General features: G+C 46.2%; 3 protein-coding genes across 3 annotated transcripts; all 3 read left to right on the forward strand.

The window, feature by feature from the left end:
* Positions 1 to 2,020: 2,020 nt before the first annotated feature.
* LOC124661669 (MACPF domain-containing protein CAD1-like) lies at positions 2,021 to 6,292 on the forward strand. Its single transcript, XM_047199545.1, has 6 exons — positions 2,021 to 2,538; positions 2,655 to 2,893; positions 3,013 to 3,208; positions 4,360 to 4,543; positions 4,941 to 5,104; positions 5,446 to 6,292. The coding sequence occupies exons 1-6, from the start codon at positions 2,263 to 2,265 to the stop codon at positions 6,043 to 6,045; spliced, it is 1,659 nt and encodes a 552-aa protein (XP_047055501.1). The 5' UTR covers positions 2,021 to 2,262; the 3' UTR covers positions 6,046 to 6,292.
* Positions 6,293 to 7,289: 997 nt separating this feature from the next.
* Positions 7,290 to 11,370, forward strand: LOC124663094 (protein NRT1/ PTR FAMILY 4.5-like). Its single transcript, XM_047200840.1, has 8 exons — positions 7,290 to 7,313; positions 7,786 to 7,839; positions 8,311 to 8,352; positions 8,445 to 8,568; positions 9,445 to 9,662; positions 9,747 to 10,184; positions 10,288 to 10,415; positions 10,500 to 11,370. Exons 1-8 carry the CDS (start codon positions 7,290 to 7,292, stop codon positions 11,368 to 11,370), a joined length of 1,899 nt encoding a protein of 632 aa, XP_047056796.1.
* A 478-nt stretch (positions 11,371 to 11,848) lies between these two features.
* Positions 11,849 to 12,678, forward strand: LOC124659939 (oil body-associated protein 2A-like). The gene is made up of 2 exons (XM_047197743.1): positions 11,849 to 12,137; positions 12,221 to 12,678. The coding sequence occupies exons 1-2, from the start codon at positions 11,849 to 11,851 to the stop codon at positions 12,676 to 12,678; spliced, it is 747 nt and encodes a 248-aa protein (XP_047053699.1).
* Positions 12,679 to 17,429: the final 4,751 nt, after the last annotated feature.

The raw sequence follows: 17,429 nt of genomic DNA on the forward strand, positions 1-17,429 counted from the left end.
ATTTTCTACCACTTGATCAAATACGGCAAGATCTGTCTCAACTCTCAACTTCTCCTTGCGAATAAGCTCTGAATTCTTCTTTTCTTCCTCCACAATACGCTTCGGCTCGAATATCATCAGGTTTTTACGGGCCAATTCATCACCTAAATTGGCCACCTTCTCCTCCAAATCCATCCTCTGGCTACACCACTGGGTTGATTCATCTTGGTATGCAATGTACCATGGATCATCGGCTTGCCTGACTAACTGTAACAAAAATGAAAAAAAAAACAACTGAAATCACTCCAACAGGCCATGGCGGAACTTTCAATGGTAGTACAGAGAGCTGAAGCTAGATACCTGCACTTCCGACGAGGTAGGAGAAGTAGAACGTGGTCACGACATGATCGAATCCCCACCCTCGCCGGTGTACCCGCTACGACCAGACATTGAGGACTATTTCGTACCTGCAAACTCCAATAAATTACGGGAACCGAATCGATTAGGGGGCGGGGGAGGCGAAGCGGAGGTCTTACCAAGCTATACTACCAATTGGTGCGCGGAACAAATCCCGGTCGTCGTGGGCGGTGGATCCGCTTGCGGCGGACTTTCTCGCGGTGGGTACAATGTGTGCGGACGAAACAAGTGTTGGAGCCGTGGTTGACGTGCAGCGCCGCAGTCCGTCCGACGCCGCCGGGGGACGAGCCGGCGGCGCGACGAGGCGCCGGCGATGGCCGCTCCGTCCGACGGTGGGGAACGAGCTGCCAGCGGTTCTCCGGTCTAGCTTAAGAATAATTAATTAGCGAACTTGTTGCTTCTCTCTATGATATTCTCTAAAGACATATATCAGAGCGGCAATATGTGTCTTTTCCTGAAAAATATACGACCCCACTGCTCATTGGCTGCGGCGGCCCCACAGAGCGGCAATATATGATTTTCTCTAAATAAATAGACGACCCCACTGGTCATTGGCTGCGGCAGCCCCACAGAGCGGCAATATGTATTTTCCTGAAAAATATACGACCCCACCGCTCATTGGCTGCGGCGGCCCCACGGAGCGGCAATATATGATTTTCTCTAAATAAATAGACGACCCCACCGGTCATTGGTCGCGGCAGCCCTACGGAAGCGGCAATATATGTCTTTTCCTCGAAAAATATACGACCCCACTGGTCATTGGTCAGCGGAGGCTCCACGGAGCGGCAATATATGATTTTCTCTAAATAAATAGACGACCCCATCGGTCATTGGCTGCGGCAGCCCACGGAAGCGGCAATATATGTCTTTTCCTGAAAAATATACGACCCCACTTGGTCATTGATCGCGGCAGCCCTATAGAGCGGCCCCATTTGTCATTGGCGGCAACGCGTATAAAATCATGACATAAAACGGCCCACACGTCAGCGATAGATGGATGGCTGCTCCTACGTGTCTCCTGACCCTACCCGTCAGCACGAGACGGTCAGGGAGGAGCTGCCCCTATGCGGCCCCACCCGGTCAGACTAACGGTCAAGGTCTCTGACTTGACGGCTACCGGCCGTTTCAGCACTTGTGCGTGTTTCAAACTAGAGGAGGGGAAAACTGAGAAAAAACTAAGGGACTGAGAAAAACTGAGTACAACTAACGAACCAGGGGCACGAAAATAGAAATCCCATAAGTATAAGTATATGTCATGTATTTGGGGAGGGAGGGAGTATTCTTGTAGATAACTAAAATAATTTACAGAAGTTTGACTATTTCTTAATACTAGGAGATTAGTTTTGAAATTTGTCACTAAGGAAAAGTAGATGCCCCAAATTTGACATGTTGTTTGTGTGTAGATTCCCAAATAATTGCAACTGAGAAAGTCAAACAATCTTTTCAATGGCCATGCATTCCAGTTTTCAACCACTACACGCAGAAAACCGGCATGACAACATTGAAGACGTGCATTGAAATACTAATATCTGTGGTGATTTGACAAGATCGAACCAGAGCAAATGAAAAGAAAAAAGGAAACCAGTCAAACCAAACTACTCCAGGCAGGCAGGCAGTGTCGCCTTCTCCTCGAGTTCCCCTCCTCCGTAGAAACCGTGTCCCCCTCTCCCTCCCCTTCTCCGATCGACAGCAATCGCGGCGGTCAAAAGCTTCTCCAGCGACGACCCCTCCAACCCCCCACCGTGTCTTCTTCCCCCCTCCTCCCGTAATCTCCGAGAAGGAGCACCGGAGCAGCCTCTGCTTGTTGTCGTCGCCAAGCTGAATCGCCACGGATCTCGAGACGGCGGCGGGGAAGTGGAGGGGCCCATGAGCCTCGCCGGGTCCGCCCTGGAGGCGGCCCTGCAGGCGGTGGGGCGCGGCCTCGACGCCGCCGGCGACCACCGCCTGCTCTACTGCAAGGGCGCCGGCAGGCTCGTCGCGCTCGACGAGGCCCGCGCGCGGGACTTGACCCTCGCCGGCGGCCTGCTCTGCGGCGTGCCCCCTGACGTCGAGGTCGAGGCCTACCGCGGGAGCCCTGAGCGCAGCCGCCCGGTCTCCCCTGGCGGTCCCCTCGACGAGCCCTTCGTCTGTAGCTTCCACAAGGTGAGGGAGAGATTCTTCCAAGTCCCAAAATTGGTGCTTTTGATCGGATCGTGCATATTCCTTGTTCGTCGTGGCTGTCCGATTCGCCGTATCTGACATCGCCATTTCTTGCTCAGATGGCCGAACATTTCAACCGGAAGGCGGGCCTGCTGGAAACAGTACCGCTGGGCTCCTTCAACTCGCTCTTCAGCTTCACAGGTTCTTGGAAGAACGACGCGGCCGCGACAAAGTCCCTCGCCATCGACGGCTATTCCGTGCCGCTGTATAGAGTTAAAATAGCTAACGATGAACTGACCCTGCAAGAGAGTGTAAAGCTCGCGATTCCGTATACTTGGGATCCATCAGCATTGGCTAGGTCAGTAGGTAATCTTCTCCATTGACCTTGCTATCAGGGTCAGTTCTAATTATGGCCACCCCTTTATAATTTTTCCCTTATATCATATAACGAGTTGTTCTTGTTTCACTTCCCTCCAGCTTTGTTGAGAACTACGGCACGCATATTATTACTTCTGTAATGGTTGGTGGTAAGGATGAAGTATACATAAAGCAGCACTCCTCGTCCCAATTGTCTGAATTGGAGTTTAGAAATTATGTGAGGGAAATTGGGAATGAAAGATTCTCGGGTGCGGAAAGCAAGTCAAATGAACCCCCCATCAATTATAGTGAGAAGGTTAGCCAATTCCTTGTCTTCCATTTGGTATTAATAGTTCAATATTACTCCCTCTTCTCCTGTAAAGAAGGCGTATAATTTTTTTCTGAAGTCAAACAGTGTAAAGTTTGAACAAATTTATAGAAAAAACCATCAACACTTACATGTTGGTATTGTAGATGTTGATAACTTTCTATAAACTTGGTCAACTTCACATTGTTTGACTTTGAAAAGAATTTATATGCCTTCTTATCAGGAATGGAGGGAGTAGGTGTACCTTTTCTATTGCACTTGCTAAGTGACCATGCGTTGCTACAGAATTTATAAATGTAACGATTTTACCAATCCTCAGGCAACACATATTTGTAGAAAATGCGATTTTGGTGATGCTATATGCATTTTGCGCTTCAAAGACATGATAAGTTGCTACTTCATTTTTAGGTTTAGTTTTTTGTTAGTTACTTACAAGGCTGCAAAGGTTTGATAAGAATTAACTGGAAAATACAAATTAATACGATACCATTGCTCTGATCACAATGTTACGAGATTAACAAAACTCCCCCACCCCCCCCAGCTTGGAGCTCTCAATGTGTCAATGCTTTGTCAGCTGTTGGGTCTTCAACGGCTGTAGAAGCATCTACAGAAACAGTCTTTGACCAGTAGGTTTCCAACTTAACAACGTCCAGGTCCCTGCCCAATTTGTACGTAGGTGCGGCTTCAACAGTGAATCGTGTGTTAGATCTCCTGCTGCAGTTTTTCTTATTCCAGTACAGAGCCCATGGTGGCAGCATTTTGTACAGAGCCCCAGTTGCAGAAATTTTTATTTTGATATAGAAGCAGGGGAAGATAAGAGATAGACACACCATTGAAAACAACTGGGTCTTTAAGAGGAGTAAAGAATTGTTGATAAGAATAGGAACTTCCCGAGATGTCCTTTGTTGGGGCGCCTTGAGGGCTGTGTGAGCTTGAAAGGATGACATCTGCACTGGGGATATCTATTTGATGCGTTTTTAAAACCACCTTAAGTATCACAAGTAGGAACTTAGCTACTTTTAAACTTCACTCATGTTCAATGGAAGAAGAAAAGATACAGTAGGATACATTATACATATGTGTTGTGTCTGCTGCACCTCTTTAGCTGCCAAAGTTCCTAACTCCAGTTACTTATACAGGATATGACAGTAATCTTCAGAAGGAGGGGAGGTTGCGATCTTGTTCAAAGTTCTATTGAATGGATAAAAACTGTTCCCTCAGCACCAGATGTCATAGGCATGACATTTCTCCCTATTGTTTCCCTTGTTGATGATGTACCTGGGAAGAAGCACATTGCTCGTGCAATTGATCTATACTTGACATGTAAGACATGCATCTGGTTCCTTTTCAGGACTGCTTTAACGTGCATTAGCCATATCAGCGTGACTTCCAAAATTTTAATACCTGAGCCATTGTCCTGAACTACTGAGTAGTAGGGTCTCTGTACAGTTCTTCTGTTCGGACTGAAATGTTGTAGCATGGGTAATGTTTGTATGTTCACGACCAGCATATCTGCCATAAAGTCATCATGTCTGCCATGATTAAATCAGTAGTCCAATGTGGTAATGGTATCCAAAGATAGTGATGCAGAAAAACATTTTCCTATGTTTCTTCTGCCAACGGATTGGATAATTATCTGTTTTTTTCCTGATGGAAATTTAAAATTCTAATATTATAGTATGTATCTTGTTAATGATTGTTAGTATTTTTTGTTCTCCAGACAAACCTCCGGTTGAAGAGTTACAATACTTCTTAGATTTCCAAGTTCAACTAGTTTGGGCTCCAGTACCACCGGGTATTGCTGGTCAAAACAGAAAGGAGCCTGTGTGCCCGTCACTTCAGTTCAGCTTGATGGGTCCAAAGCTCTTTGTTAGCACAGAACAGGTAAAGGGTGCCCTTAGATTTAAATACTGCTAATTACCACTGGTAGATTAACTTAAGGCCTGGATCCTATCTTGTGATTCACCAAGTGTGTTCGTTAAAATAGAAACAAAATAATATTTTTCTGATAATTTGCTTGAGATGTGAATTTTATGTTGGCTGCATAGAGAATACAAAGATTTCAATAGAGAATACAATGAATTTAAGTTCAATTCATCATGTCTTGTGGCCACAAGATGGCACAGAGAAACTAGGGGTCAACAACTTAAGTTGGGGGTTCCATTCAGTGAAAGCCTGAATTATATTTTTTTAAGATGATTTTTTTTGCAATGGTGTACATGCAGATATCTGTTGGGCGTAGACCAGTCACTGGCCTCAGGCTGTGCTTGGAAGGAACAAAACAAAACCGTTTGACTATTCATTTGCAGCACCTTGGTTCCTTGCCAAAAATATTTGTACCTCATTGGGATGCGCATATCACGATTGGGCCACCGAAATGGCAAGGGCCGGAAGAGCAGGATAGCCGATGGTTTGAACCAATCAAGTGGAAGAATTTTGCTCATGTCAGCACTGCGCCCATAGAGTACACCGAAACAAATATCACAGACCTGTCTGGCGTTTATATTGTCACGGGTGCACAGTTGGGAGTGTGGGATTTTGGTGCAAAGAGTGTGCTACACCTTAAACTGTTGTTCTCCAGAGTTCCTGGGTGCACAATTAGGAGATCAGTGTGGGATCACAGTCCAATTTCTTCGATGCAAAGAACAGATGAATCTTCATCATCCTCAAGTGATAATTCTAAACTTCTGAAGATTGTTGACATGACAGAGACGCTGAAGGGCCCACAGGATGCTCCTGGCCACTGGCTGGTCACAGGAGCAAAATTAGGTGTGGAGAAGGGAAGGATTATTGTGCGTGCGAAGTACTCCTTATTAAATTATTGACCAAAATGTTGAGCATTCATTCATTCACTCTGCTATGAAGCACCGTGTTTAAAGATAGCATTTGTTCTTTTGTTCATGTAAAAGGTACTGTTTGTAACATGTTGTGGATTCAGGGTTCTTGTGCTGGTGCTCTGAGCAAAGTAGCATCCAGATGTTTTTGTCCAGTTCAAAAATATTTCATCTGGCCCCAGATTTCTCTTTCTGGCAGTGAAATTTCATGTATATTATGGATTTTGCGTTAGTGTTTTGTGATTCTCCCTTTGAAGTTTAGTCCAGCAGAATGTAACTGAGCTATGCACACTCTGGTGTCAGCTGTCAAAAAGTCAAACAGTGTTCCACTAAAACCGATGACTTGTGCACTTTGGGTGGAAAGTTAAAGCAAATTTCTCTGCGTTTGCAAAACTGAAACAGATCATGGGACACATGAGTTACTGAAAATGTGAAATGAGCAGAGGTATGCACGCTGCTGCTGCTTTGGCTGCACTGATCTTTTGGCACCTTGTATTGTGGACACTAGGAGCAGTACTGACCAGGAGGACATGTTTCCAAGTGGAACAAAAGGAAGCCCATGAATGTTGGCTAACCTTTCCTCTTTTCCCTTCCATTTGCAAATTGACAATGTCAACTGCTGACATATTAGCTTATAAAAAATGTATAAATTACGAATCTGCAGTGTTCAAGCCAGGGGATTTATTAGGTGAATATGATTCCTGATTCCTTCCAAGTTCTGACTTGTTGTTTCCGCAGGGAAATTGTTAACGTTGGGAGTATTTCCTCTATTCCTGTCTACTATTTGCACACTGACAATGTCAACTGCTGACATATTAGCTTATGAACAATCTAAGAATTAAGAATTTGCAGCGTTCTAGCTGGGGGAATTATTAGGTGAATCTGCTTCCCAGATTCCTTCCGAGTTCTAACTTGTTGTTTCCGCAGGGACATTGTTAACGTCTCTATGGAGCGTCGAATAATTAAGTGCCGGTGCCGGCACTTACTGGCAACTTGGTGGCAAATGCTCCAGCAACATGTCGGGTGCTGCATGTGAACTGTGAACAAGCTGTGCTTCGGTTTCATCAGCCTCACCAATGCATGGATCGCATGGCGTCATTTCGAGTTTGTGAAAGCAGCGTTCATACTGAAGATGATCTCTGATGTGGTCACACAGAAAGCAACTAGCAGTATGTATTTTTTGTTACACACAAGAAGACAGTGACAAAACATCATATGCCATGAAAGGCACAGCCATGGATGCTTCCTTGGAGAGCCTAGTGTGTGAATTACAAAACGACTGGAGAGTTACAAACGGCGCAAGGGTGGACAAATCAATCTGGCTGATCCTGTTATGTAAAAAATCTGAGCTGGCTACGCTCCGATCCGTTACATGACAACTGTAGGTTGTACATAACGGCCAGGTTGTACTGTAGTATTAATGAGGTTTACGATGTCCACATCTAGTGGACCTCGCGGCTAATAATACTTGCAACAAGAACAGACTAAATGGAGAGGCCATAAAACAATCATAGGAACAAGACTCATTCGTGAAAGCAGGTGCCTTATATTGCTTAGCACCTGCACCTTCTGTCTGACCACCAAAGATTTGCTTCTGCTGATCTCGTATAGCTCTTGGCCAAAATGGTTAGCTCACTTCCCTGCTTTCTTGCTTGCTGACATTTCCAACTTCTCTCCTTCTCTATGTGCTATTGTTCTCACTGCCGTGCGATTTTCTTGAAATCATGATAGGAGCACGAGGAGATGAGCAAAGTCACTGAAGCCACCGGCAAAGTAGACTCTGTGGTATCTTTCTTTGTTCATGTTATGCTCTCCATCCTCGTTTTGACTTTTGAATAGCTAAGGATTACCATAACATATCATAAAAACGTACACAAAATTACTGTTCTATCTGAACTGCGTGATGAATTTTCTTCGACTATCGAATATGTTTGGTAATAAGATAGGAATAAGGTATAAATCACTAGGCGTAGTTGTTTATACATGAAAGGCGTTGGATCCCTATACAACTGTGAAAGGGAATACATCCAAACTGATATCTTTACACTCATGGGTACCGAATTATTAGCCGCGAGTGAAATACATCCAAACATTAACAAGAAAAAAAGAGAGAAGCTAGCTAACCGTATTTGTTGCACATATAAGAGTAGTAGATACTCGTTTATAAAGAATATCCCACTTCTTTCAGAAATTACATGTCCATTTCCCATACCAGCATCTCTCACTAGTTGTGCAATTAATTTTTTTGTTCAACAGGAATTCAAGGGAGATGGCCAAACAATTGAAGCGAACAACAAGGTAATTACATGGTTCATCTAAAGCCTAGTACTCCATCTCCATAGTCATGAAATTGACTTTGTTATTCACATAAAGTCATATGTGGTCCTTAGGTGGGTACACTTGAGGCTGTTGAAGGGAAAACGTACGAAGTTATCGAAGGGAAGGTTGATTGGAGGGGAAGACCTGCCGTGCGAGGGCGCCATGGCGGTGTTGGCAATTCGTTCTTCATTCTGTGTAATTCCTGTTCTTGGTCATAAATATTAATCATACTCTAAATAAGTAAAATATCATTATCAGTCTTCATAGTGCACAAGCTGGACTGGGGCTCGCGATTGTACTAAATTGGCATAATGTTTGTAAAAAAAAATTTCCATATGCTCATTACCACGTTGTGTTGTTTTTAGCCAAGATAGTTGTTTCGTATGTTAGAAATTGATAACATGCGACATGAAAGGTAATTAGACATGTATAGAGTTGACATGAAAGGTAATTAGACAAGTATAGAGTTGACATGAAAGGTAATTAGACATGTATAGACAACATGCAATTAGCATCTAAAATATTTACTATATTTAAATAGCTATAATGGGAGTTGTAATATTTTGATGAACAATATCAGCTAAATGAATGGGTGTGTCTATGTCTCAGTTGACTGAGATTTTCTTAAGTCTCAGTCAACTCAGAAAAGTGCAACTGCAGTTCAAAGAAAAGTGCAACTCAGTCCAGTTGCACATTTCTGGCAGAAAAAGTGCAATTGCACTTTTTTAACAGAAAAGTGTAACTCAAGTACTTTTTTGTAAGTGACTTAGACTTAAGAAAATCTCAGTTGACTGATACATAGCAAAACCGTAAATGAATACCCAGAAATTCAAGGCACTAAATGAGCAGTTTGAAAACTAAAAATAAAGGGCATGTATAGTTAGCAGAACATATATACTCCCAAATGAGTACCATGTCTCATCCCCAAATGAGATAGATTAAGAGTCATGGAATATAAATTAGCTACTGATATCCTAGTAAAACAGAAAATTATGAAGTAACATGTTTTTTAACAATCTGAAGAAGTGAAGCCTTCTAATCTGAACTATCTTGGGTTGTTTGTTGTTGCAGCGAATTTTGGACTTGAGAACCTTGCGTCTCTGTCTCTAGCCGTGAACCTTATCATGTACTTCATGTTGATCATGCACATCAACCTGGCCGACGCCTCCAACCTGCTGACCAACTACATGGGCACGAGCTACATGATCGCAGTGCTCATCACCGCCTTCGCCGACACCTTCGTCGGACGGTACCAGACTGTGATCATATCGTCGATGGTCGAGATCATCGTAAGGATCCTTCACTTGATTTTTGGTTGTTACTTCTCTCCGACCGCTGTGCTTTGCTTTTCTTCACACGTTTGATACGCCCAGGGACTCCTTCTGCTGACGCTGCAAGCTCACTACGAAAAGCTGATGCCGCCGAAGTGCAACTGGCCGTTGCCGCCGTGTGAGAAGGTGAGCGGCAACAACGAGATCCTCCTCTACGCGGCGCTGTACCTCATCGCGATCGGCTCCGCGGGTATCAAGGCGGCGCTGCCGGCGCACTGCGCCGACCAGTTCGAGGAGAAGCACCCCAAGGAGAAGCGCCAGATGTCCAGCTTCTTCAACTGGCTGCTGCTCGCCTTGTGCATCGGCGGGGCCTTCAGCGTCACCTTCTTCGTCTGGATCCAGAACAAAAAGGGCTGGGACAAGGGGTTCGGGGGCGCGACAGGCGTCATGGGACTCGCTCTCATCGCCTTCCTCATCGGCCTGCCGCGGTACCGGATTTACACCGCACAGGGCAGCAGCGCGCTGCTTGAAATCTTCCGGGTACGTCGGGAGCTTCCGGTCTCCTCCAGCTAGCTTCTTTTTTAGAAGAGAATCCAACAGGCAATATGTGCAGTGCTGATTGCTGAATATGTGCCGTTTTCAGGTGTACGTTGCTGCAATCAGGAACTGGAACCTGGAGCTCCCTGAGAATCCTGAGGAGCTATACGAGATCAGCAGAAGCAAAGCTTCCCCTGAGACGGAGTTCGTGCCCCATAGAAACAAGCCATTCAGGTGATTTAATCATTTACAATGGTGAATTGGTCATGCATGCATTGACATTTTCTTACTAAATTGCGATACTGCACGCGCATGCAGGTTCCTGGACAGGGCAGCCATAGTTCAGACACCGGCAGGCGAGGCGCCGAACCCGTGGCGTCAGTGCCGGGTGACGCAGGTTGAGTACGCCAAGACAGTGCTGGCCATGGTGCCCATCTTCTGCAGCGCCATCATAATGGGCACCTGCCTCGCCCAGTTCCAGACCTTCTCCATCCAGCAGGGTTCCACCATGGACACGAGGCTCGGCCCGTACCTGACGATGCCGCCGGCGTCGCTGCCCATCATACCGCTGGGCATGCTCATCTTCATCGTGCCCATCTACGAGCGCGTCTTCGTGCCCTTCGCGCGCCGCATCACGGGCCACCCGAACGGCATCCCCTACCTGCAGCGCGTCGGCGTCGGCCTCGTGCTCTGCATCATCTCCATGTGCCTCGCCGCCATGGTGGAGATGTACCGCAAGAGGGTGGCCAGAGAGCACGACATGCTGGACGCGATCCCGACGGTGCAGATGCTGCCCATGTCATGTTTCTGGCTGGCCCCGCAGTACGCCGTGTTCGGCGTCGCCGACATGTTCACCTTCATCGGCCTGCTCGAGTTCTTCTACTCGCAGGCGCCGCCCCCGCTCAAGTCCATGTCATCCGCGTTCTTATGGGGCGCCCTATCGCTCGGCTACTACTTCAGCACCATCATCGTCAAAGCAGTCAACGCGGCCACCAAGAACTACACCACCAGCAGAGGCTGGCTGCAGGGCAACAACATCAACCGGAACCACCTCGACCTCTTCTTCTGGCTGCTCGCCGTGCTCAGCTTCCTCAACTTCCTCAACTACCTCTACTGGTCCAGCTGGTACAAGTACGTTAAGCAACAAGACCAGCCCAAGGATGTGTCGGAGCAGCCGGAGCAAGTGTGACGAGTGACGACCAAGCTTCCTGTCTGTCTTGCTTGCTAGTACCTTATCAGAGTTCTAATAAGAACGATGCGAAGGTTTTTGTGATGTTTTGTGCCCTTCAGGTTCATGAAGGTTAATTATCATGTTGTCATGTACTCCTTCAGTACAGACTTGAATTTTGTGTGCAAGGTTGCGATACTCCTTGTCTGTTGTCTCCTTCAGGTTCGCAGTTTTGCTGAATTTTTACATCAGCACCATTGCTTGCCTTCAGAGTCTCGAAGGCTCGAACGCCGTGCGCGGTGCGCTCCAACACTTGTCATCGCACACCTGCCACCTACTCCGGACTACCCTGCATGCCGTGTGCCACGTCCAGCCTCGTCACTTCGTACGTGTCACTCAGCAGCCCTTCCAAGTCCATACGGTGCCACGCCTTAAAGCCCACCCGAAGAGAGTACTCCTAGACCAGTGCAACCAGCCAGGAGAGCCCCCCTATCGATCGATGGCGTCTAGCGACAAGAAGCCTCTGCCGACGCCGGCCTCAACAGGAGGCGACGGCGGCCCGCCGGGGAAGCCGACGACCATGTCGACGATGATGCTCGACAAGGGCGCGGCGGCGCTGCAGTCGCTGCGCCCGGTGAAGCAGATCAATCAGCACGTGTGCACGTTCGCGCTGTACGCGCACGACCCGCACCGGCAGGTGGAGACCCACCACTACGTCTCCCGCCTCACCCAGGACGTCCTCCAGTGCCCCGTCTACGACTCCGACGACAAGAACGCTCGCCTCATCGGTACGTGCTCAGTTGTCTGTTGCCTTGCCGCCCTTGTTCCGTCAGCTCACCGCTGTGTGCGTATCTGCACCGTATGTACGTAGGCGTGGAGTACATCGTGTCGAGGAAGATCTTCGAGGCGCTGCCGAAGGAGGAGCAGAGGCTGTGGCACTCGCACGCGCACGAGATCAAGGCGGGGCTGTGGGCGAGCCCGCGGGTGCCGGATCTGCTGGAGAAGACGAAGCGGGACCACATGGCCGGCACCTTCGGCAAGTTCTGGTGCACCTGGCAGGTGGACCGCGGCGACCGCCTCCCGCTCGGCGCGCCCGCGCTCATGGTGTCGCCCCAGGCCGAGCGCATCGCCACCGTGCTCCCTGACCTCGTGAGGAAGCGCGACCAGAAGTACGGCTTCTCCACGGAGGAGCTCAAGTCGGCGAGGGCCGACGTCGAGGTGCCGGTGGATCCGCGCCCGGGCCAGGCAGACTACTGGGTCCGCCACCACAAGGGGTTCGCCGTGGACGTCGTGCCGCACGAGATGAAGCGCCACGCGCCGTTCCCGTGAGCCGTGAGCGACCTTCGTCCGGGGTCCTCCAGAGCTGGGTTCGGTGCTTTCGTGTTCTTTAGCTAGGGTGCATCTTGTTTCGTAGCTCCGGTAGTCCGGTCACTTCTGCTGTGGAACTGTTGCAAGATGGTATAGCCAATAAAACCTCCCGAGAGTTTGTAAAATGGAATACTAGCTTGCAGAAATACTCGTTGCTATCTCGACTCTCGGGTGCATATGCTTCCTCTAATTTTTTTTTTAAAAATATTAAAAAAAATTAATAAAAAATTCTACATGTAAATCTCAACGTCCACCAATGCTCGTCTACCATTTGCTATCGTGGCAGCGAAAATGGACTCACACCGGCACGCCCAATAGAAGCGCCGGCAACCCTGTGCCGGCCCCGCGTCTCGCGAGGCAGGCAAATTTTTCTTTTGGACATCTTTTGGACAGGCAAATTTTTCTTTTGGACATCTTTTGGACATAGGAGCTGTCTGTTAGCCAGACGCGTCAGCGACATTCAAGTTTAACCTAAACGTCGTCTACCTAAAAGGGCGCTCTCGCATCGTCCATCACACACAAATCCTAGCGCCTCTCTTCCCAATCTCAAGAGACGATGTCATGGGTGGTAGAGGTAGAAGCCGAGGCCGAGATCGCGGCCGTGATCGTGGCCGCGGAAGAGCTGCACAATCGCCGTAGCTTGCGACGTCGTTGTCTTCATCGTTGGACCTGCAGGAAGAGCAGTAAGTGTTGTTCCAGTTCGTCATCGTCCTCAAGGACGACCCACTATGCATCCAGAGGCTGCCGGACAAGTTCGCCGACTTCATCGCCGGTAACGAGCCGGTCGCGCTGCATCTGCGGAAGGCTGGCTGCAACTGCTGCCGGTGGCCGGTGGATGTGCTGTTCGACGGGAGCTGCAAGATGTACCTCCACACCGGTTGGGAGAAGTTCGCCCGCTACCACGACCTCGAAGCCGGCTGCGTGCTCACATTCTCCTACCTCGGCGACGTCGATATGAGCGTCAATGTGTTCGACGAGACGCGCTGCCGCCGGCACTACCACGGCGACACCGATGAGGAGGATGATTGAACACGCCGAGTGTTGTTTCTTCGCAACGAAAATAGGTACGGAGGTTTCTGGATGTTCTTCCTTAAAATGACCAACATGGCTATCATCACCAGCTGGATTTTTCAGTTTGGGTGACTGGGAGTGTGGGAGTGTTTTTCTTGGCAGCGAACACACGAAATCTGCGATGCCAACACTAGTTAGATTTTCTCAACTTTGAATGTTTTAATTTGTGTCAACCATGGTTCAAACTATGTATTAGTTTGTGGAAACCATGTTTCAAACTATGTCTTAGTTTGTGTAAAACCATGTTCCCAATTATGAGGAATGTTCCTCCTCTTTATTCAAATTTCTATGCTTTTATTTGAGATTTTAATTCAAATCATCTATCGGGGCCGCCGGTTTGGGGCGTCGGTGTGGGAACAGCACCCCCAAATAAATGATGCAGTGTCAGGGCCCTCCCATACGGTAGAGCCGGCGCCTATGCTGACGACTATTTGGGGCGCGCTGGTGGAGATGCTCTGAGAGTTAGGTTGGGGCAGTGGTGAACATGCGGTGGGCTGGTGGGTTGCGGAGAGGGTAGACATGGGTTAGTGGAAGTTAGAGAGAGGCTGAGGCTAGGGTGGACTGCGACCGAAAAGGGTTGGGCGGTGTGGCACTACCGAAGCTATTTCGTAGGAGTGGAGTCAAAAAAATTCTTAGCTTTTAGCATGATTTTTTAAGATGCTAGCAACAATTTTATTTATATTTTTTTTTAGCATGATTTTCTAAGAGTGCGACATTTTGGAGCTCGAGATACATGTAGCCTATATTTTTATAAATTCGAAAATAGTTTTTCTTGAAAAATTGTGAACAAAAATAGATAGACAATAAAATATTCTACCACCGCGAAAAGAAAACAATACGAGAGACTAAGTATTTTGGACTGTGCAAAATTCACAAACCCGTGGATCTGAAAAAGTGAACATTATAAATTTTGAAACCCTCGAATATAACACATTTTATCTTAATATTTTGCACTGTGGTAGAGTACATTATTAGCTACATCGAAATATTTTTTCAGAATTTTTTGAAACTTTAAAATGTTAAATTTGAATTTTGTAAAAAAACAGGAGCCATGTAGCTCGGGCTACACTTGGAGTTTCTGGATTACTAAGTGCTAGCAACAATTTTATCTATATTTTCTATGATAGAAGCATCACGCTCAGCATGTATTGTAGTTGCGCTTCAGAGTACAACGGTGTTTCACCCCCCTTCATCCAATCACCCATCTCAGATAAATCCCTTAAAAAAGTTGTTAGATCTTCTACCAACTGAAGGAATAGGGATGGTAACTTATATATGGTGAATAGTTTCTATAAATTTTACTTTTCTTTTCATTGTTTTAGGCTCTGCTGATTACAAATGTAATGCCAACAACTAAGTGAAATAAATATACTTCAAGCACAAAGGCTATTATAAATATAAATAGACAACTAAAAGATCTCACGTAGAGATAATCAAGTCACATAAAAAAATGTATCCCATGTTCAATTTCCTTGGAGGAAGTTAGTCGTCGTTGAAGATGTGTTGTTACCACAAATGAACCCTGAGCACTGCAAAGTTTCTTTTTTTCCTTGAGCCTATTCTACATAGTAGGAGCTCAGTCACTAGTGGTAAACCTTAAGGTAACACGGCCTCCAAACAATCACAAACTTTCGTGAAGCGAAATTCACAACCTAGAAGCTTGCGGTCAACCTAACATGCCTAGGATTTCCCAAGAAACCCAAAACTAGCAACTTGAGCGGAAATCATAATTTCGCTTGGTGGAAACATAGATCATGATCTCCTCTTTTGACTACTCAAAGGGCTTTAAATTTTGGTGAAGGAATGGTGAGATCTTTAAGCTTCGACGGTATGCAACAATGGAGGAGAGAGAGAGATTAAGTGTACTTATTTTTAGAGTTGCGAGGTGGATTCCCCTTTGGGGAAGAAGGGTGGCTTATAAAGGTCAACCCAAAATCTGACCATTATATATCGTCCGGTATAGATCCCGAAAAAAATGGGTTTCTGGCCAATTCCGGTAAGCTACCAGGCATAAAGCTTACTCCTATTTCATTTGAAAATAGCTCGCTAACAACTCGGAGAAGATTCTGTTCCACGGTATAGAATATGGAGCATTCTGGGTTCTATATCGTACTAACCAACTCGGAGAAGATTCCGATCCCTAGTACAAAATATGGAGCATTCCGGGTTCTATAATGGGCTCACGGAAAAAGGTGTACACATCATTAGTGAAATGATGTCTTATTTGTGGAATATAAGTTGATAGGATGTGTGTAGGATAAATATTGAGTTCACCCCCATGAAGCTCATCAAGTAAACCTTTCTTAATAGTGTGACATACGTTTTACTCAAGCAAGTATGAAAAACTACACGAAGCTCGCCGACACTTTTGTTCCTTTTAAAATGATGGGGGGTGGGGGCTCCTTCCATATACCATTTCCACCTTTAGGGACTAACTCCGTACACACTTGCAGGTTCCGTTAGTCCCCTAACTTTAGTGTCATCTTTACCAAAATACAATTAAGGGCAAACTGCCCTCACATATTCCTTCAACAACTTTCGGCCCAACATGTGGCCCTATAGAAAGAGTTGCACCACTCAACCCAATGCAATGTATTTTGTTCTAGATGCACATGACAGATGTTGGATGGAGTTCTGAGGGCCGGTAGCTCAAGGGCTTAACCACCGAAAGTTCTGTCTTTGAGCAACGTCCACTCCAAGGCTTAGGGAGGGTTTTTTTTTTTTGGCTAAAATATTTGTTTTGTGTACATGATTTCGGTCCACTTTTCCCTTCCATGGTGAAACCCCCTTAATATTACGAATTTCCTATGAGTCAATTAACCAAAAATCTTTGGGAAATCGTATACACTCTTTTCACTTTTGAGGGGCCTTCAACCATCTTGTGCCATTCATCAAATAGATTTATAACACTCAAACACAAGATTAGTCCACTAAATTGTCTTCACTCGTTTTCACTTTTGGTATGTCCTTTCATATCCTAATGTATCAAGGTGCTAGTTTGAAAAGGGGTATACTTACATGTTATTCTTTCAAACCAAAAATTTCTTCTTTAGGCGAATCGTTGCAAAAATAATTCTAATTGTTTGCAACCCTAGCGACATACCAAAAATTAACCCTATGCCTACCCCTGGAGCTACTATGGACAAGATGACCCAACCACGTTTACCTTCCACGCCCCGACTGACAAGGCTGACATAGGGAAAGGGGAGATGTGCCGCGTGGAGGAGGGAGGAAATGTAAGGGTATATTGCCCCTATGTGTGGTTTTGGTAATTAGTGAAAACTCCTATGGACTAATGTTTTCATTGAGTTTATATGAAGGAATATTCCATGGGTACTACTTGTACTCCATGTGTTGGATTCAAGTATGGATGCCATGAAGATAAAGATATACCTTGTGTATTGGAATCAAGATCATCTATTTGTAGATATATATATGTGATATGATCAAGAAGAAGAAATGAAGATGAAGTTCTTATGTGGAACTCAATATTAGCCATGCTCTAGCTTATGTGATAAGCAATGAATGATCAAGATCTTGAGTGCTTGATTCCAAGTGAAGAAATATACACCTCAAGATAGTATGATAGAGCATGAGAATATATAAGGTTGACCAATACAAAGAGTGAAGAATAGATTCAA

The sequence above is a fragment of the Lolium rigidum genome, chromosome 6, assembly GCF_022539505.1.
Source record: "Lolium rigidum isolate FL_2022 chromosome 6, APGP_CSIRO_Lrig_0.1, whole genome shotgun sequence".
Classification (NCBI taxonomy): Eukaryota; Viridiplantae; Streptophyta; class Magnoliopsida; order Poales; family Poaceae; genus Lolium; species Lolium rigidum.